The sequence below is a fragment of the Corvus kubaryi genome, unplaced genomic scaffold (assembly GCF_017639235.1).
Source record: "Corvus kubaryi isolate FWS band 111438036 unplaced genomic scaffold, C.kubaryi_AGA036_p1.0 37398, whole genome shotgun sequence".
Classification (NCBI taxonomy): Eukaryota; Metazoa; Chordata; class Aves; order Passeriformes; family Corvidae; genus Corvus; species Corvus kubaryi.
This window is the reverse complement of record NW_024581137.1, coordinates 3,978,036-3,999,533: the sequence shown is the minus strand read 5'-3', so window position 1 is coordinate 3,999,533 and position 21,498 is coordinate 3,978,036. Positions and strand designations below refer to the sequence as shown.

Here is a 21,498-nt window from a genome sequence, read left to right as displayed (position 1 = left end):
ACAAGGGAAGGATACTTCACTGAATACCAAAACCATGGAATTAATTTTTAGTACAGTCTGAACTTTTTATGACTAAATTCCATAGAAACCCTACACAGCATAATTCCTTATTGAACTGAGCCCTGAAGTTAAGTATTGGTTTTTCAAACTTCTTAGGAATTGTGCATCTCTAGTCACTCTAAAACTGTGTAAGCAAGGATGGCTTCACAGAGATTTCACGTATCAGCAACAGGAATTTTATTTAAAAGATGAAAAGTACTGAGCAATTTTCCTGGATGCCGAAGCATATTAGTATACAAAATGAAATGTTTACATAGGTAGCTCTTTTCTATGTGGTCCTACTGTGCCTTTAGAAATCCTTCACTTCTATTAATTTCTACCAAAAAAATACGCTTGCTTCCACATTAGAAAGGACTCCTTTTTCTTTCCCAACTCCCACTTTTTTTTTCTTTTTTTCTGAGAGATCCAAAAATAAGATCCAAAAAGGATATCAGAGTATTCCAAGGACAAGATTTCTGTGATCGGTATCAGTAATGGCTTCATCAGCAAGCATGCTAAATAGGTTCAAGGCTTTTAGAAGAGAAGTCTTCGGGTATGTCCAGTGGACCTGAGTATCTTCTAACTAGAACATATTTAGGCATTTGGTTTTGGAGTCTCCATCCTTGGAGATACTCAAAAGCCATCTGGACACAATCCCAGGCAACCATTCCCTGGTGGCCCTGCTTGAGCAGAGCAGGGTGGACCAGGTCATCCCCAGAGATCCCTTCCAATCCCAAGCGTCCTTTGAGCCTATGAGCCTATCAAGATGTAGCAGTTTGGTGTCCGAAGATCCAGCACGTGAGATTGTCTACATTATGCAATGAATTGATTGAGAAGATGTTACAACTTTTTTTTCCCAAAAGAAAATTTTCTGGTAAAATGCCAAGTAGTACAAATTTGTTGTTCCCCAGAAGAAGCTTTAGTTTTAAAACTCTGCATTTTATTTACTTCTTCCAGTTCAAATTTTGGAGAGGTAGAAGTATATATACCAGCCTTAGAGAAAATCCCATTGAAAGAAACTTTCCTTTTGCTTTTACCTTGTACGTATGTTAAAAAATGTAAATGACTTCAAGGCAGAATGTTGCTGCACAAAAAAAAATGGAGACGAGGTATTAGCAAAAGCAGAGGGTAATGCTGCAAATCTCAGTTTAACCTTGCAGAATGTGTGTCCTGCTGCTGTATGCATCCTGGCTTTCCACTTCTGCTGACCTATCCAAATTCCTTAAGAGCATTTCTCCGTCAAGGCTAATTTCACCCCACTGCTCCCTCCATGAGCTGGGATGGAAAGAATGGCAGCAAGATTATCCTTGCAGAGGGAAGCTGAGGTTTCATCCAGAAAAATCACCTAACCTGAAAAACTCAAAAGAAAATGTCACTGAGAAGGACTGCTTCCCACAGCCATTTGTGGTAATTCCTTCCAAAAGTGGAGTAGTGAAGGGACTTGCTTACAAGAGCCAGGTTGAGAGTGCATTTCCGTCACTCCTTGCAACTGGAGAGCAGAGGCTGTTTTTTCCTGCTTATGCCATATAGAGAATATTCAAGGTGAAACATGTTTCCTATGTCTGCTGTGTCATGTAACTTGCACTCAGTAAAAAAGACCTAACAGACTGAGCTTGGAAAGTTGATTATTGTTTTATCACAGGGGTAATGCATGCAACCTTCAGCCCCCAGATCCTGCCATACATTTCTACACTGCTATTATCAAGCAACCAGTAACACATTGCTGATCTTTGTTCCCTTGCTGGGGCTAAATGGTAAGGGCTCAGCTGCCAAAGCAGCAATAAGCAGAAACCATAGGCAAAGAAAAAATATGAAAGAAGATGATGATGTAGCCATTATTTGCTCTATGCCTCCACAGATGTCCCACACTAAGATGCTTTTCCAAAGAACTTCAGCATCTCCACATCAGTCTGGTGAACTACAAAGCACTGTCAGTGAGAAAGAGGAAAAATCACCTGTCACCATTCACATAATTACACAACTAAAAGCCTCAGTATAGGCACAAATAGGCTTTTTGTTAGCTTAACAGCCATTGGAGAAGACTGAGAACAAGAGGAAGACTGCCTATGCTGTGTTCAGCATAACATAACTGCAGCACAAAGACTCCACTAGAAGAGCTGTGTCTGTTCGTCAGGCACTGTCCCTGATGGGAAATGTGGCTGGTAAGAAAGCACCAAGGAGGTAAGCATGTGCCCAACACTGCATTCCTTTGTGTGCCCTTGTCTCTGCTGGGCTGCCCATGCTGCCACTCAGACTTGATAATCCAAGAGGGAGTCTGAAAAGATGAGCAGAAACTTTTTCAAAATAAAACAGCCATGATCTGGAATAGAATAAGTTTAAATTTATTCATTTGACCTTACTGCAACATCCACGAGCACCCTTACTCCCACATCTCTCTCATGGGATGCTTCCCCTCTTCCTGAACCCTCACAGTAGTTTCCTTGCAGATGTACTTTACACTCTGGGGGAGGATGTAAGTCAAGGGAGGAGAAAAAGTGGGAAGATAAAGCCTTCACTGGCAGAGCTATTTTCATTATTCAGAGCGCAAGTGCTGGTATGTCTGGGTTCCTGCTCCACTGCTGTTTTTGGTACTTACTGGTAATACAGAATGAAGGGGCTGTATTCCTAACAGATCATCTTCTTCTTTGTCCCCTCCCACCTTAGACCTAAGAATTACTAGGTAATATAGGGTTGTATGTCAGTAAGAGAAGCCTTCCACTTGCACCAACTCTGCTACTGTTACTCAATAATACCACCTACCCAAATCTCAAAGAGTCAAATAAACACAATTAGATGTTTATTAAGATGCTCATACCCCACTTTGTAGTCTGGATACCTGCCCAATTCTCGATGCAATGTACAGCAACAATTGGTCCAAAAATGTGAAATGTGTTTGCAAACAGAAAACATGAGACCTGTTTTCAGTGCAGCCTGGGGAGACTGTTTAGGATAGTGGTTTATCAGTGGAGTGACAGCCGAGGAAAAGTAGACCAACTTCAAAAGTGTTGTCTAAAGATACACATAGGACTTGACCACTCAATTTGCAGCATGATCGGAGAGTCTAGCTTGGAGTGAGTCACTTGGATCTTTTTTTTTTTTAAAGGCATTTTTTCTTTATTATTTTAGTGTATTATTTTTAAAAAAAAATTATTATTATTATGGGTTGAGCAGGGGTTAGATATTGGTGTTGTTCTGCAATAGCAAAGCAATGATGTGTGTAGAAAAATAACATAGTTCTGAAAAGTCAGTGCTGCTTGACTACTGGCAAAGCACAAACATCTTTACTTCTGACTTTGCAGCAAAAAACCTGCTCTGTATTAGCATTTTGTTAGGGTTTCCTTGTAATATCTAAAGCTGTGGGAACTGAGTGCTTTCCAGAAATGCAGTAAATCCTGTGATGAGTCTTTGCCATGTCCCATTCTTTTTCATCCCACTTTTCTTCTCCCTGAGGAAAGAAAGCTATATATGATGCATTTTCTGATTACCTTTTAATTTTTTTCTGTGTTTAAGACTCACATTAACAAGTGCAAGATCAAAGGAATATGTTTGTAAAGTAAAAGGCTAAATTTTTTTGTGCTTAATATCTAATTGCATTTTGGACTGGGTCTGCAGGAAGTTGTTCCCTGGCTAAGTTTTGCTTTTCCAAACCATATGTTCTTATGGTAGAGAAGTGACAGAAATGCTGACGAGCTTTCAGTGTTGGGGTTGGCTGCCCTTCACCACCATTTTCTTTACTCCTTTCTCTCCCCTCACTTTCTGCCTGCTCTAGTTGACACAAATGTGTCTCTGCTGTACACCAAAACAATGAGCAGAACTGACTCAGTATGAGCAGAGCCCAATACCAGGTGATTTTTGGTTATCTTGGACAGCTTTAGGGGAAATGTTAGGTAGAAAATTAAGTGCAGAGGGCAGTGACCTCATTTCTGTGCTATGAGCATTTTGCAGCTGGCTGTAGGCCATGGGCAGGAGGAGGCATGGCTGGAAGAAACCCTGCTGCAGCAAACCTCACAAGGTTTTGGCAGGAAGAAGCACAAACTGGGTAGGTAGGGGTCTCAGATGACATGAACCAAACATTAGAGATGCTCATCTAAGACCTTCCCACCAACTAACTTCTTTTTAGGTAGAGTAGGAGGAATGCAAGTGAGTATGAAGGGAGGGAAATAACAAGGATCAGTACATTCCCTTTAAACATCCAGCTACATGCTAGGTGACCTGAGCTACTAAGAGTATCCTGTGGCACCTTCCTTGTTTGCCTACTCATTCCTGCCAGGCTTGGCTTGCCAGCACAGGAGGAGCCATTGCAGCAGGCACACAGTGAAGCCAGGACTGCCAGCTGAGACATGCCAAAAAAAAAAAAAAAAAGCAAAACCAAAATCCTCCACAAACAGAAAAAATAAAACAAAGGAAAACTGCAGACCTTTGATTTTTCACCCTGATGTTTGAGGCTGATATAAGAATTAGGACAAAGGATGATATATGTCACCTATGGTGTAAATGTAGTCCAAGATTCTGGCAGCATTTTCATAGGCGAGATAACATTTGCCTGCTTTGCCTCCTTGCATTAGTCCTAATCCCAGTATATGGAAGAGTCTGGTCCAATTCAGACAGCTCATCCCAGAGCAGCTCAGCAAATGTCTGTCCTGGTGAGTCCTGGCAAGATGTCACAGGAGGCCAGATTGCAGATAAAGAGGCACCCCTCCCCTGCAACTTTCAGTGGGATGTAAGGGGCTAAACCCTTCTAAGAAATTGGCCTGTCATGCCTGAATGTTGTGCTAAGTAACTTCTGCTTCTGGTACTTAACAGTTAGAGGAAAGAGTGTCTCCTAAATCCCTGTCCCTACTGAAAATTCCAATTTCTTACAGCTAGGATGGGTACCTTCCACCCTGCAAAACGTCGGAAGTAGCTGTCCACTGGATTGCTATTCTGCAAATAGACTATTATTAACGCTATGAATGTTTCCCCTATATATAATTATCCCAACAAAAAGAATCAATTTCTGCTCTTTAGAGATAAAACTTTACATAAGGTCTATGGAGTGAGAGAAGTCAGAGTGCTCTTAAGAGTGTGCTGTAGCTGAGAGACTGATTTCCTCTCTTCACCATTTTCCCATGGCAATGCCATGACAATTGTTCAGTGCTGAGTAGACTCCCTGAAAAGGGCTCCAAAATTATGCCCAAATTTGCTGCTTCTTCATTATTTTGATACAGTGATTGCCAAGCATTTGGAGATAGTGAATGTGGTGCTGTGACACAGTTTTAGCCAGGTCTCACAGTAACTCATTACAGGGATGTTTGTAATTAGTTACTTACAATACCAATACCATCAACAGATTTTTTGCAGTGCTTTCCTTGGAAAGATCTCAAAAGACTTCACAAAGGAGGTCAGTAGTATATCCATACTTTTAAATCTAGAGTAGTTTAATAGACCCCCATCAGATAGGCAGACATTGGCATGCAGATACAGCCAACACAGTCAGCAAGTGCAACATATGATGCCACAGAAATGTGACAGGGAGAGCAGAGATCTACAGGCTTTGGTTTTGCAGTTTCTACAAGCTGCTTCCCTCTCCCATTTAAAATGCAAATCTTGTACCAACAAAAGTCAGGAGGATTTTAGGCTTTCACTTCTGCCAGACTCTTAGAAAATGTTATCACTCTCAGGCTGTTTTCATAGGAAGGATTGGTGCAGACTGTTTTCAGCTGTGGGACTTACTCCCACATCAGTTTCTCCATGGACAAAATCAGCTTGAAGCTGCAATGGCAGTCACTTGCATTCTCTTTTTCTCTACAATCACTAAGTCAAAGGAACTTGTAGGGGAGGGAAATGGACCATATCCCAAGCCAAGAGTACCGTCTTCTCTGCTTTCAGAAAAAAGTGTAAGGCTGGGTTTTTCCCAGCCTCCTTTTTATAACCTCTGACGTTCTGTGCAGGAAATGGCTGTTTCTAGTCTTGATGTTATCTTTTAAGTGTACTAATACTTCTGCCTTGGGCTTTTAAGTGGAGAAAAGCATCCAGCTTTCCTATCCAGAAAATCTTTTAATAACTTCCCTTGGAAGCTGCATGGCACAGCTGGGACTAGAGAGGACAGGACTATGGGAACAGGGCAGGGAGACCAAAAGAAGGAAACTCACTGAAGGAAAAAGGTGCAGAATTCAGGAGGCAGATTTGTAAGACTTTTGCCTGTTTTCCTGTTGAAGGGAAGCAAGCAGAAAACAAAAGACAAGGGCAGAGTAGAAGACTTTAATAGCTCATTTTAAATAATATGCCATTGTCAACATGTGAATGACTTACACCTGTCCAATGTGGTGCAGAATATCATATTATGTTTTGCCGTTTATCCAGTGCAAATATTTAAATAATAGATACAAATACTGTCCCATCAGGAGCTTCAGTATATAATCTTTGCTTTTTAAGAAACAGCTTGGCACTGAAACAGAAGTGCAAAAGTAACATAATATGTACACAAAACAGGTTTTAAATAAGTTTCTAAGCATGCTTTCTACTAAAATCTATTTTTTAAAATTCAGTTTTACATCTAGAAATATGTAGTACAAAAATGCAAGTTTACAAGCCATTTTTCCCAATATCTATGCCATTTGAAGTCTTAAGTAGCAACATTCCTCCAACATGATGCATACATTTAAGCGCAATAATATTAAGTATTTAAATATAAAGTTATGAAGTGTTTGAGAATATAAATTAGTAACAACACATAGAGACAAAAATACATGCACTGTAAAATAAATAATTCATCAGCTTTACATTTGAGGATATATATAATATTATACAAACAAAATATACAAAATTACAGGATTTGATCTTGCAGTTGCTCATATTTGTCACTTAAACATCTAGGCAATCTCAGTGCAGTAAAAATGTTACTTTATGGGGTTACTCATACACTAAAAATCAGGTGCACAAGACTACTTTAGTGAAATGGCTCCTGACTGGAATGGCTCCTGACAAGAACAGGCCCCACAGAAAACCGGGTGTGAAAAACCTTGGTGTTTAGTTTTATTCTTGTGAGCTGAGATACTGTTGGCACTCTGGGTCTCCTTTAATTTCTGGAGATCCAGGAATTCTTCTACCATTTTTTGGATAGACACACCAACATGCAGCAGATTCTCCATCCAGTAAAGTTTCACACTGGAATATTATTAGCAAAAAAAAAAAAAAAAAACCACAATAAGTAACTGTAAGATTACCTGTGTGGTACTGCAAGTAGAGGTGTTGGACAGAATGAGGATCAGAAGGTGGGGACCCACCATGCACAGGCTTGTTTTGAATGCAGTGGTCTACAGAGCCTCTAAACAACACACTTAGTTAGGGACCCAAGACCTAAGCTCAGCTATCACAAGAGCAACTTCAGATTTAGAACTGTCCAGTCCTTGGTAAACTGCAGTAGAAAGCAGCAATATCTTCCAGTGCCAATGTGAGAAATGGAAGGATGGGAGAATATACAATCTGGTAGGGTGAGAGCAGTGACTGAATTGTCTGCCTCTTCACACAAGGAGACAAATAAGTTGGTATGTTTTGGGTTTTTTTCTTGGAGAGGGGCTTAAACAGATTTAGGTCCCAGGTCACAGTGTTTGTGAGTCACACCGTGATGCTATGCCCAAAACCAAGGAGTCTTGGTGACACAGATTTACGTAGACCTACTAAATTTTTGTGCATAACCTGTGGTTGCAGGGTGTGGCTTAAGGTTCAGAGCTTTAGTTAGTTCTGCAGATTACTCTCACTGTAACTTGCAACAGATTTTTTTGACAGTATAATGGAAATGAACAAATAACCTAATCCACAGGTGGCACAAATCAGTTTTTTTGTTTGACTTTCAGAAGGTTAATTTTGCTCCAAAAAGTTTTCTTTCACTGCCTATGTAGGTTTTCCACTGCCTGTGAGCTGAGAGCCCACTTTTTAATATGTGATTATTATATATTCAGTGGGCTTTGTCAGGTAGTATGGCAAATATTATGAATTAATGTCAACTGAAAGTATGCTAACAAATCAAGTGCATGGGAGCAGACAGGGTTAAAATATTTTGGAAGAGGCTTTGAGTGCACCTGTTCTGCAAAGGGAAAAGACTCCTGCCTCTATTGCTGACAGCTCCCAGCATGTGGATCACCTTGAGGAGAAGGACAAACCATCTGCTCTCACTACTAAGTATCCCTGTTTTTCACAAACTTGTGAGTTTGGGAGCAGAGGGCTGTGAAAGGGCTGGCTGTATCAGGCTAGTTGCAGCACTGCTGGGAGCAGAGAAGGGGAAAAAGGCACACACACCTGTTTACTGTGGTAAAATCCATTCTTGTTGCAGTTGGGCAAGTAAAATTTGTAAATCTCCCCTCTGCTTCTCTGCTGAGCCTTCACCAATTTATACAGGGCTCTGTAGAGCTCCTTCTGACAAGGACCCTGCAAGAATACCATGCACAGGTAGTGGATACCAAAATCACAAGGAAATCAGCTACACACAAGGTGACCAGAATATAGACAGTAAAAAGCTGAAAATACTTATTAGACATAAAATCTACACCAGTATGTGTTTTTCTGGTTTCAGTAGGAGCAAAGCCAGAATACTCTGGTGTTGCATTCAGACCTTTGTTTTTAATTCTTTGAGGTATTTTCTGTCCTCATAAACATGGGGATTTTAGTCCTTAAATTGCCACACACGGAAATTTAACCTGTACTAAGTAAACACATTACTGCTCAGAGGGTACAATCTAGCCTATTATGGGGAGATGGACATTAGAAGACTGGTATGTGAGATTGGCCACGTTTTTCTGGGTTGCCATGGCCTTCTGCTGTGTTGATATATGGAGGATAGGTGCAAGACATATATAGATGGTGCAAGAACAAACATCTGAATGTTTGTTATCTTTTGCACAGGACAGAACCGTTGCCAAAGTAACATGGAGCTATTCTGTAGCTCTGGGACCAAACCCCAAAGTTCTTGGAACTGGGAATGAAGAACTGTTTGCAATATTCACTGTTTTCACAATTTGCTGTCTCTCTTTTTCAAAGTCACAATTTCTGTACATCAACAGTACCTTGAATCAGTGCAAGAAAGGAAAAGTCACAGAACAAATATTTCTACTTTAGAGTGAAAATAAACATAGCCTCTGCTTTTGAAAGATCTCCCCTCATGTAAGTTGTCACATTCCAGTCTGTGGGTTTATCTGTGGCTCTGAGTGAGAAAAGCAGAAGCCCTAAAATCAGAACTGAAGTTAACAGCGCATGTGCATAACAGTTCAAACTAAATCAGTGATTAAGTCCTGTTCTGGATATGGAATGAGGCTTCCTAAGGTAGGGTGGTGCTTATTGTATTTTCGCTTTTTCTTTTCCATTTTTTTGTCTGTGACCATTACGAACCCAGACTTCTGTGCTGCCCGACTAACCCAGCTCCGTAATGCACAGGTGCTGCTGCCTGGGGGGGGTCTAAGCGTGGTTCTCTGGTGCCCTCCAGTGGAACAGAAACCTGCTTGCAAAGGCGCTACACCCCAACTACCCGCTGGGATTTTGCAATGTCGAACACCACTTTAATTGTTGAGCATTTTGTCTTTCTACATGAATGTACTTAAAAGTGTTTCCTTGTGATCAGAGAGAATCAAGTTTTGGTTTGCATTGGTGTTTCATCAATAACTACATGGAAGGATTCCCTTTTATTTCGCTGTGTGCCAGACCAGTGACAAATGCCTTTTCTTAACTAAAACAAAAAAGGAGTCCAAGAATTCCTGTAAATTAAGGGGCCAGGTTATAATATGATTGTAAATGTGGTGAAACATTCAGCCTCTGGATGAAGTCTGTGTAGGACATACCTGATGCACGCCTGTTATTATTGCTCCAGACATTTTGCCTGTTCCTCAAGCATCTGATGAGGACATTCCAAAAGTTGGTTTGCCAGCTACCCAAAATACTGACATCTCAATGTTGCTGCTAGAATTTTTTGCAAGGATCTACTGAAATCATCTCTGAAAAAAAAAAAAAAACAACCCACCTGCTCTTTCCATTTCTTGAGTTCAGATATTCTCTTTGTTTTCATGTTTTCATATGCAGTGATGGAATTCCAGGGGATGGATTTATCCTGGTCTATGGGAAACATCAACTGATAGTTCAGCAGCTGATCCTGTGTTATTTCAGTGCTTTCCAAAGGCATACCATCACGTTCAATAGAATCTGGAAACGAATCGTGAAATTTTGTGAAATTTCAGTGAAATTTTGCATTTATTTGTCGAAGTTAAAAAGATGAAGAAAAAGATCAACCAAAAGAAAAAAAATAAAGTAGTATCTAAGACAGATCCATTAGAGTAGATCTTGTAGGAATAAATTACATGTGCAGCACAGCAAATTATACTTTGGTCATAAATTCATAGAAGGGCTCAGCAGATGTTCTCTAACATGTTAGGTATTTTATGATCCATCAAAATTACTTGAATACCAAAGATGAAGCTGCAGCCAGTCTTTTAGAAATTAAAAAACCTTCTTGATCACGGTGGTTTGTAGAAACTTGGCTAAATGAAAAAAGACTGAAGCTAAACTTGTAATGAATTTAGATTTTTGTCAGTGTGATGTATTTCTGGTTTTATTCATAAGACAAACTGCTCCAGACCTCATCCCGTGGTATCCTGTACTTTGTTCTTGCCTCACAAATAAGATGGGGTAGCAATTCACAGGAGACAGCAGTAGCTCATGCTGGCCTGCAGTAGACCAAATAGCAAAGGACTGGCAGAAAATACTTGGATCTGCCAGATCATGGTCTGCTTGCCAGTGCCTAAATCAGCATGTGTGAACTGTTCCACTGAAAGCAACAGAAGCTCTTTGCAATTGCAGGTGATAGGATATAGGATAAAATTTTTATGTGTCTAAATTACTTGCTGGATCAAGGCTGTAAACGGGCAATGGACTAAAAAGCACCCTTTGAAAATTTTAAACAAAAAATGGAGATGAGAAATTGAGGAGGGAAAGAAAAGAAGAAAGAAAGGAACGAAGCAAGCAAGCAAGCAAACTCTGGAAAGAATCAAATCGAATACAGGTAGTTTACATACTCAGTTTAGTCACTGTTCTCTCCCTTCCTCACCCCCTCAAGCACAAGAGAAACTCCACTTACGTCTACTGATGGCTATTGTTATTTTGAGTCAACGATGATTATTTTTGTAATGCTACCAAGTTACCTTCATCATCACTTCATGGACATAGCAGTAACGATGATGAAAATAATAATAATAATCATAATAAATTGAAAAATAAAGAAATAACACTGAAGAAATTCCTGCCCATCATATAGTCTAAGACGCTTGAGATGCCATTTTGCCTCAAGATAGTTTGACTAGCACTCCACTACTCCAGATACATTTTATTCCTGAAATGAAACGAGGCACAAAGCCCGTTTAGTCTTTTCTCTCTCTTTCATGGCTTCTAGAGAAGGACATAAGCAAAGCCTATAAAACGTTTGTCCCACTGTAGCTACTGTTTAGTACTAAAGAAAAACTGTCTGCAGCCTCCCAGATACTTTATTCTGGTTATTCTGCATTGTCCCATCACTGTGCTTTAGGGTTTTCGTGCTCTCAAGACTGTAGCATACCAGCTTGCAGCGAACATCCTATGCCCGGCTCCAGGATGCACCTCACCTCGAACAGCACGTTTCCCTGGAAAGTGCATTCCATCTTCCTTATTTTTCAAAGGCCTGCCTAACTTCGCTCATTGTTCCCAGCCTCTGTCTCCCAGAGCCCGCAGCGCCGTTTCCAGCTGCGGTGCATCTCGCCTACCAATCCCCCCGGCTGCCCTCGGCCGGGGCTATGCCGCAGCGTCCGGGCACAGCTCCCGACCCGGCCCGCCCGGCGGCGCGGAGCGGGGGCGCGATGGCGCGGTACCTGCTGGCTCTTCCGCGCGCATCCCTCCGACCTCGCTGGCGGGCAAGCACCTCCCGTTCCCCTGGATGAGGGAGGAGAGGGGCCGGGGCTCCCCGGCGGGGACGTGGCAGCGGAGCCCCAGGCGGCAGCGGGCGGTGTAGACCCCACAGGGCTGCCCCGGCCCGAGGGCGCAGGTCTGGCAGCAGCCGCAGCCGGGCTGCCGGGCAGCCTCCAGGCAGTCGGCCGCGACGGGCGGGCACAGAGCGAGCCTCTCCGGGGTGCATGGGGCGCAGAGCACGGGCTGCGCTCCGCGGACGAGGCGGGCGCCGGGCAGGGCCGGCAGCATCAGCAGCGCCAGCAGCAGCAGCGCGGGGAGCCAGCCGTGGCACAGCGCGCACCGCGGGCCACTCATGCCGCTGAGCAGGGGCCGGGGGAGAGCAGCTCGGCGGCCTGGGGAGCAGGAGGCACTTTACATACATTCCGCTTGCCCGGGCCATTTATACACCGCTTTGCCCGGGTATTAATCTTTAACCCCGAGTTAACTATTATCTGAACAGGAGGGCCGGAGAAGCATCGTTTCACTGGCAGTTCAAGTCCCTGGTCACTCTTCCCCTCCCTTTTCACTTTCCCCCTTTATCTATTTTCTTTCCTCCAGACATGCAGGAATGCTTTTATTCCCTCACTCCCACCTCTTTGCTCTAACACAGTTAACAAGGAAAAATGTGGTGGGGGCTGGAGGTGAAATTGGAGGAGGGGAATGGATGAACAGGGGCTATTCCCTCCCCTTTTCCCTGTCACAAATGTCTCCTGTTCTTGACATTTCCTAAAAATGTAAATGTTCAAAAAACAAGGGCAGGGGGAGAGAGGAGGGAAATCCCATTGAAACTGAAGCAACTGAATTCATATTTCCACAGCAAAAAAATAAAAAAACCCTTGTTTAATTTTCGTCGTGTGGCTGCAGCTTAGAAGTACACTGACATGCCAAAGAGGAGGCCTCAAGGGTAATAAAGCCATCAGGATATTGTAACTACTGCACACATGCACGTACGAGTCCTTACATTAACCTCCGGGAGGGGCTGTGCAGCTGAAGCAGGATCTCCTGTGCCTGGGCTCAGTTTTACTACTGCTCCTGGGATGAGAGGAGGATCAGTCCTCAAAACACACACTTCAGGGAAACCAGTATTTGTCAAACAGTCCAAAAATAAATGAGATACCTGTCTGTCCTTTTAACCCTCTCCATCTCCTCCCGTATCACCTAGGGAGGTGTAGGTGGGAAATCTTTCCTTTCCTCCTTTGCCTGCAACAGTTGCCACTCCAGTAAGAGAAAAAGTACTCAGACTTCACTGTGCTGAACAGATCATTTTATTCTGGTATGCACAGTATGTACCAAGCTTGAAATAGCACATTCCACTGCAAAGTCATCTAATGCAGCATGATTTTTCATTTAGTTGTTTCTTTGGTTCTTTTTACATTTATTTATCTTCTTTTGTAAATACATCATTTATGTGAAAGAAAGTGAAGCAGAACTGCAGAGCATGTTTAATGTCGTTATTCACTCTGTTTTCTGATATTGATGCCAAAGGTTTTATTTATAATATAGTGATCTTTTACCCCTCATATCATAAGTCAGTTCTCAAAAGCATTCTCATTGATTACAGACTTGACACATCTTCACTTTACTTTTTTTTTTAAAAATTCAGATAGTTTTGGAGATCTCTATCTAGATACACCAAAGTTGAAACTCATTAGTATTTTTAAGTACTTTAAAGAAATCTGATTTTACAGATTTTAAAACAATTCTCTGGACTTCACATGTCTGGGAGTAAAATTTAGCTGAAAATTTAGGGCACAATTTCTGCAGAACATTGCAATTAGACTTTTCAAGCTCTTTCCCCCCTTTAATTTCTACTTTTTCTTGTACATCTGTCTTAGAAAACTACGACTCTCTTACCATTCAAAATGAAGTGAAAAATATACAGAAATATGTCTGTTTCCTCTCCCAAAGAGAAAAAGGAAACAATGCAAAACAAAGTCCCATTCATGATGAAACATGAAAAAGAATTACGAATGGAAAGTGGACCAAGTTTTAAAATGACAAAGACTCAAAGAACGCATATGCATTTGTATATGTGTATGCATGCATTCCTTCAGTTATCTATTTATGGATTTTGCTGTTTAGACAGCTTTTTATGAGCAGAATTGAGGATCATTGACCGACTGCTTAACATAAGCTACTTGCCTCTCAAATTACTCTACACTGCCACTGTCCTGCCTGAGTTTTTCTGTCTAAGAAAACTGAGGTGAACTGAGAGTAAATATCTTTTGGTGATATATGTGAAATTATTTTTTAAAAGGTTTTTTTAATGCATCACCATCATTTTTAAGTAACCAGATAAAGACACTTAATGCAAGAACAGCGTACTTGTATAATGTACAGGCCTACATAACAAAACTTCCATTAGTTTAAAAAAAATCTCATTCTTCCCATGCACCATCATGTATTCAGGTCTTTGGCAAGTTTTTCTTTCCTGTCAGGCAGCTGGCAGTATCTGAACTGCTCAGGCAATTCCTAACAACTTGTAGCCTTTTAGAAGTCAGATCTTTTCAGTGTACCCAGTAAGATAAACAAAAGATAAACAACACTCCTCCCCATTGATTATAAAACATTTTGAAAGTGGTTTTGGTTTGTTTCCTTTATAGTTCCAGGTCAACTTGAAATGATGGCCCAGCCCTTTTTTTCCTTGCTATCTTTTGTGAATTCAAATTGAGGAAACCTAGAAGTTTGCTAAAGCAGACTTTGTGAGATGTTCTTCTGTACAAAAGGTAGACCCATAAAAAATCAGTCCCTTCATATTTCATTTATGTAAATGTAATGAACATGTGTTAGAACAGGTTATAGTAACTTAGGGCAGTATCAATCAACCAGGCAATTCTTTTATATAGGCCATGGGACATCAATGAAGTGAAAGTAGTGTATATGTTTATGTAGACTCTGTTTGATGTAATACTACAACTCATCTACCAATCTCCATCTCTGACCCTGACATTGCTTTAAAGAACACAAACAGATAAGAGTCAGGAGGTTAAAAACATTCATGATGTAAAGTTGTGTTTACTAAAGACTTTTGACAGTAATTTTTTGGTGTTCCAACTGTTGACTCCTAATTTGAACCACTTGTCAAAAGACACCACATGAATCCTAGGCAAGGGTTACTTTTTCTGCAAGATTTTCCCATTGGCTTCTCAATAATTCTTAGTCAATGACCTCACTTTGAATGATAAATAAAGTTTGGCATTTTTAAATTCTTTTTCTTTAAAGTCATATGGAGGGATTCATAGAAAGTAAAGTTTTGTATACATTTGGGTACAAGTGATCTTTATCCACTAATTACCAAAAATGCAAGTGACTTGCCAAATAATTTTCTACTGGGACTGCTTCTCTGGATATGTTTTAAAAAAACCCCAAATAACCAGTGGCATAGCCTCAGTATCTTTTTTTAGGTAAGAAAATAATTCTGAATTTTAAGCTTAATATCCAAAACCACTATGATGCATGAACACACACACACCACATGCACACGGCATCAAGTATATGAAGAGAAACAGCTATGACAGAAATAAAAAAACCCCCTAGTTTCTTCTCTGCATTTATTCCATATCAAAAAATGCTTTATTTCAGGTGTGTGGATTATTGGGAATGTTAGTCAATTGATTGTACTTAGGTTATTAATGAATCATTTGATTCACACATTTGTTGACAGTTGTCACTTCGTGGCAGTGACATGTAAGCCATTTGGTATTATTTATGTATTCTGGTTGGATAAATATGACTTTTAGAATTAAATTTTGGATGCAGAGAAGATGTTCCAAGTTTGTGTTGCACTAACTTTTGGATGCAGACTGACTTTTGCTATTTTCCCCCAGCAATTAATTTTGCTAAAATGTGGAAAATAGTTTATGAATACCTAAAACTTAATCTGCAGAAACTCTAGTGAGAGGCTGTCTCATGGCAAGTCTAGCAAGGGAAGGCTTCTATGGACTTTCTGCATTAAATCATGGGTCATGAAAAAAACAGAGAAAAAAGTAGTTTATATCCTTGGTGGCACCCAAAGTGTCTGGGCACTGAGTAAAACACCTTGTTTGCAATGTTGTGCATACATAGACCAGCCAGAAAACTATTTTCTACAAACTGTTGCACTCTTCTGGCAAGAGAGGTTAAAGTCCTTTAGCTATCCTTCCATGCGGCAGCTGCGCTCTCAGTTTGCCTAGCTGGAGAAATAATACAGAAACCCTTTGACTTACTGTGGTATGACAAAGCTGAAAGCATGTTGTGGAGTATGAGTTCCTGTGTGGACAGTTAATATAAAAAAAGCTTCTGCTTCACTGCTTCTGCTGTAGTCAGCATTACTAAACTCAGGTAGGGGTATTTCCAAGACCAACCATGGAAATAAAGGCTTTTCAGTGCCTACCACAGTGAGCTATAGCTTAGAAGGGACTTTGAAAAATGTAAATTACCCCCTTAGTGCTGGCTCCAGGCATCTAAACCAGGATAAGCTGTTTAAATCTCTTTGTATTCTTCAGCCACTGTGTCTGTCGGAGCCCAGAAACAGAAAAGAACACCACTAACCATGTGATATGCCCTTTACTGCAGTCCCTGAGGGCTGTAGGCACTGATGGAGTGAGACTCCAGTGCTCACCACCATTAGGTTTACTTGCTGAAGTTGTTGCTATCTCATGCTGATAAAGGAAAAGGTAAATTCCCCAGAGATTTAATCTGAAAGCAATTTAAACATAATAGGACTTTCAAATACATATTAAAGCATCTCATGTGAAGTTTGAGACAGTAACAAAAGACTACCACTTACTTTAATGTCTGGGCCTGTCACAGGGGTTAAATGCCAGGATTCACATGAAGCTTCCCTTTCTCCCTGAACTAATAACAATAATACATGGCTTTCTAGGCACAAGCATTTCCACATGTAGTAGGGAGAAGAGTAGGCAGTTCTAACTGAGAAAAAGGGTGATCCAGACCCAGACCAGGGCCTTCATAGTCACAACCAGTCGCAAAAATTAGAGGAAAAATGCCCAGAGGACAACAGCCAGCAATACTTCATTTATATTGGATTCTACCTTATTAAGTGCAACAGCAGATATTCTCTTTGACAGTAGATAGACTGGATGTTGAAAGAAACTTACTGCTAACCCAAAACTGGAGGAGCTCCTGATGTTTCAAATTCCTGATCTTTTCTGGTGAGGTTTTACAGAGATTTTTAACCTCCATGCATGTATTTGGCTCTTAATACTTGAATCTAAAGTGCCATTCATTAATCTTTTTATCTTTTTTAAAATGCTAATAAAAATAGGAATAGTCATAGGATCCAGACCAGAGTAAGTCAAGAGGTCTGTTTTCTCTGGTCGTCTGTCCCATAAGTGGAAAGCCAAAGCTGGGGTACAAACATGCCAGAACTGTGCTTGCTACATGAACAGGGCCTGGGCTGCAGGCAGAGCAGAAGACAGCAGACTGGAATACTTAGCAAGAGAGCAAGAGGGTTGTTACTGACAGCAAAGTAATAAATGCTGTTAAAACAGGAGGACACATTTCTCTCTATCAATTAAAATTGTTTTTCACATTTAGGTTATTCAATTTGCACTGGTTCTTACAAAAATAAAAAGTTTGCCCAGATGCTTTTGTCAGGAAATCTGTCCTTGCCTTTTGTCCTGGGGCATTTCTAATTTCAGCAGTATTATTTGTATTAATAATTATTATTATTATACTGTTGACAGTAATACCAAGAGTACTTTTTTCAGGTTTCAGAGCCTCTACTCTTTTCTCAGAGGTCAAGACACTAGACTCTGGGACTTCAGTCAGTTCTAGAAAGCCTGAGGTTTGCACAGAGAGCTGAAACCAGGTAAGCTGCTGCTGGGAATCAGGTTTGCCTGAGCTTTAGTGTCTGATAGTGTCATGGTTTGACACTGGCCAAATGCCAGACACTCACGAAAGTTGCTCAGAGGAAAGAAAAAATTAACAAAGGGTTCATGAATTGAGATAACACTCCAAGGGCAAAACAGGCTTGACTTAGATGTATAAAGTGAATTTATTACTAACAAAATCAGAGGAGGATAACAAGAAGTAAAATAAGCCCTTAAAAACACCTTTTCTTCCCCCAGCCCCTCCCTCCTTCCCACCGACAGTACAGGGAGACAGGGCATGGGGTTTTTTTGGTCAGTTTGGCACCCGAGATCTTCTGCTGCTGCTCAGGGAGAGGAGTCTTTCCCCTTTGAGACCGTGGAGTCCCTCCCACGGGAGACAGTTCTCTGTGAACTTCTCCAACGTGGCTCCAATCTCACAAGCAGCAGTCCCCCCAAAACTGCTGCAGTGTGAGTCTCTCCCACAGGCAAACAGTCCTCCCAAAACTGCTGTGGCATGGGTCACTCTTCACGGGGTGCAGTCCTCCAAGGACAGGCCGCTCCAGCCTGGAAGCAGGGGCCCCCTCTCTCCACTGGGTCTTCCACTGGATCACAGCCTCCTCCAGGCATCCACACACTCCGGTGTGAGCACCTCCCCCACGGGCTGCGGGTGGATCTCTGCATCCCCCATGGCATGCAGAGGAATCTCAACTCCAGCTCCTGGAGCACCTCCTCCCCCTCCTTCTTCATTGACCTTGGTGTCCCCATGTTGTTTCCCTCACATGTTCTCACCTCCTCCTCTTCTCTAGCTGGAATTAAAACTTCGTCCCTTTGTTTTGATTTTCTTCTTAAGTATGTTATCACAGAGGTGTTACCAGCCTCTCTAATTGGCCCAGCTTTGGCCAGTGGCATGTCCATCTTCAGAGCCATCAGGGATTGGCTCTGCCAGACGTGGTGGAAGCTTCTAGCAGCTTCTCACAGAAACCACCTCTGTGACACCCCCGCTACCAAAAACCAGGCTGTGCAAAACCAGCACAGATAGTTATCAAGTGTGAAAGCTTTTGATACTCACTGCTGTCTTAACCTAAAAGCATCTAGTATTTAAAATTCTTTGCAGGGGATCCACAGTGAGCTATTGAGAAGTTCACACTGTCCAGAGGATCAAAAATTCTCTGAAGAAGTTAGACTCTGCTTGGGAGCCCTGAATTTTTTGGTGTGAGTGGGGCAGAGCTTACTTTCTGTGGGAAGAGGTAGGAGAACAGCATAAAGACAAAGTAAGTGTGTGGCACAACACCCTCAGTTAGACGGGTCACCCCGTGCGACACCTACTCTTTACTGAATACAGCTCAACAAGCGTTTTACAGAAAACTGAAGCTTCTAGCTGTACTGGTCAGCAGTTTTAGGGCTCCTTGAAGGACAACTAGAGATGTGAAGGGGTTAATCCAACTTGTTATTATATCAAAATCACACTGGAGATAAGATTGAATGTCGCATGAATATTTGCCTACCTACTGTATAAATAATCTCTGCCATCAAACACAAAGATCACGCAGAGTTGCTGTATTAAAAAAAAAAATCAATTTAATTAATGTAGAATGAAACAAAGCAAAAAGCTAAGATTAGACTGTTAAAGCATATTGTTACAGATGAAAGCAGAGTGCCTCTATTTACAAATAAGATTTGACTACCTGTGGTAAATCACTGTGATTTTGCCTTCCATAACAAAGTCACATGGAAGAAAATGAAACTTCTAGTGACCCATAGCTTGGTGATGATGGAGCAGTTGCAAAAACTAAGATAGACACAGAGAGGAATTATTATATGTGTCAAAAGATTTTCTCTTGAGAAATCTGATTAATCAAGCTGTTTTAGAATATGGATAACTATAAAAGTAGGACTTAAATTTTATTTTTGTTGCTGCTGTTATTACAATCAATGACTGGGTGACCATGAAATGGTCAACATAACAAAAATAAACAACCCCCTCAGCACCTCCTTCTTTATAATGTTATTTTCTACATTTTCATGTATAGTACATTTCCACTATGATTTGATATTTTTCTCAAAGATATCCATCTTGTGTAAAAACCTGTTTTACAGATTTATTAAGTATATGCAAAAAAAGGACACGTTTTAAATATGAAGTTCAAGATTTATTTTCCTTTAATTCACTGATTTTGATTTCTGAGAAACCGTAATAGCCAACAGACATTTTAGGTGTCATAAGTCTGCTATAGTGTTTTTGCTTCTCTTATTCATCTCTTCTCCAAATATGGTTATCATAGACTTTTCATTTTGCTGGTCTTACACAAGGAATTTGCTCTGTGATTTGTTTTCTTTAATCAATTTTTATCATCTCCCAGCTGTGGCCAAAAAAACCCATCTGCTACTGAATATACTAGTAAAGGTCAGGATACACTGTTGATTTGCATGCTTGCATCATAACCTTTGTGGTATAATTGCCAATCCTACAGTCTTAGTGAACTTTTTCTCAGCTACCCAGAGGCATTCAGGATGCCATACTTCTTTCTCCACCATTCCAATTCCACCCCTTCTTTCTTCCTTCTAGCACAGTTATAATTTTAACACATATCCACATTAGCATGTGTTGCAAATAAATCTTTTGATTACAATTGCAAGCCTTCCATCTAATTGCAATGTCTTCCCTCTCGTGGTGGCAAAGCTTCTTGCTGTTGCTGAGCTATGGTTTGTTCAGGTTTCGGGGCTTTGTGTGTTTCTTTTTCTTTGAGAGGAGTAACAAACACTAAAACCTCCATGACCTTTGTTTGAATACTCTCACACAACACCAATTTGATTTAAGTGCATGCCGTATGATGCAATGAATTGCTTGTGCTCTCTCAGCTGGGAAGTATACTTTGAAACCGATTTTACCTGGGCATCTTGTAAGTGCTATTTTTTTGGATTCAGTTCCTTTCCGAGTAAATTTGTCAGCAATCCTGCACATACTTTCTTTCCTATATTTGAATTCACATCAGCTTTCCATACTATAAAATGGAAATATTCCATTTCTAGGAAGAGAACCTTCTTTTCCCCTATCATTGCTGGCACTTCCTCTTTAGGAGAAGATCTAAGCTTTAGGAGGGTTATGATATCTGCTTGTAGAAGAAGGTCACTACAAGGGACAAACCTGCAATAATATGAAGAGCTGAAAGCAGAAGACAGTTATAGTAGGACATGTAGAGCACGGAAAGGCCAAAAGTATGAAGTAGAGGACAACAAAAGGGTTCAAAATGGCAGCAACAGTAAGAAGCAGAAAAGATATGGAGGATATTTGTCCCCTTTCTTCTTTCCATTTCTGCTATAAAAAGGAAGAAAAACAGGAAAAAAAACCTCCCACAAACCTGCCAAGAAATGAAAAACCACAGATGGAGGACAGTGAGTGACAGAACAATTATGCAAGTTCAATCTTACTTTTAATAAAAGCTTAGGCAAAGTGGAGCTACTTTGACAGGTAACACTTAAAAGCACTGACTTCATAGTAAGCCTAGAGACAATGGTTACTGCCTTGTGAGTTAGGACATTTGGTTTCAAGCTCCTATCTCAGGTGAGTAGGGGATTTGAAATGCAGTCTGTACTTCCCAGAGTTTTATCCTGTGGGCTGCTGGAATTAAAATCAGATAGATATAACTCTTATCTCACTGCTGTCTGCTGCCCATCTCCATGCACATGTACCATTTCAGGTTGGAGGGGT

The 21,498-nt window shown here is 40.9% G+C and overlaps 1 protein-coding gene across 1 annotated transcript; it reads right to left on the bottom strand.

The window, feature by feature from the left end:
* Positions 1 to 6,265: 6,265 nt before the first annotated feature.
* IGFBP1 (insulin like growth factor binding protein 1) lies at positions 6,266 to 12,337 on the bottom strand. The gene is made up of 4 exons (XM_042043697.1): positions 11,901 to 12,337; positions 10,028 to 10,206; positions 8,317 to 8,445; positions 6,266 to 7,185 (listed from the first exon to the last, which is right to left on the bottom strand). Exons 1-4 carry the CDS (start codon positions 12,289 to 12,291, stop codon positions 7,054 to 7,056), a joined length of 831 nt encoding a protein of 276 aa, XP_041899631.1. The 5' UTR covers positions 12,292 to 12,337; the 3' UTR covers positions 6,266 to 7,053.
* Between the last annotated feature and the right edge of the window lie 9,161 nt (positions 12,338 to 21,498).

Bases quoted from the DNA above. Each gene is read 5' to 3' on its own strand.
- IGFBP1 (XM_042043697.1), bottom strand. From the start codon at position 12,291: ATGAGTGGCCCGCGGTGCGCGCTGTGCCACGGCTGGCTCCCCGCGCTG. The intron at 10,207-11,900 runs GTACCGCGCCAT...ATTCGTTTCCAG, and splicing joins GCGCGCGGAAGAGCCAGCAG to ATTCTATTGAACGTGATGGT. The intron at 7,186-8,316 runs GTGTGTGTGCCT...ATAATATTCCAG, and splicing joins GATTTTACCACAGTAAACAG to TGTGAAACTTTACTGGATGG.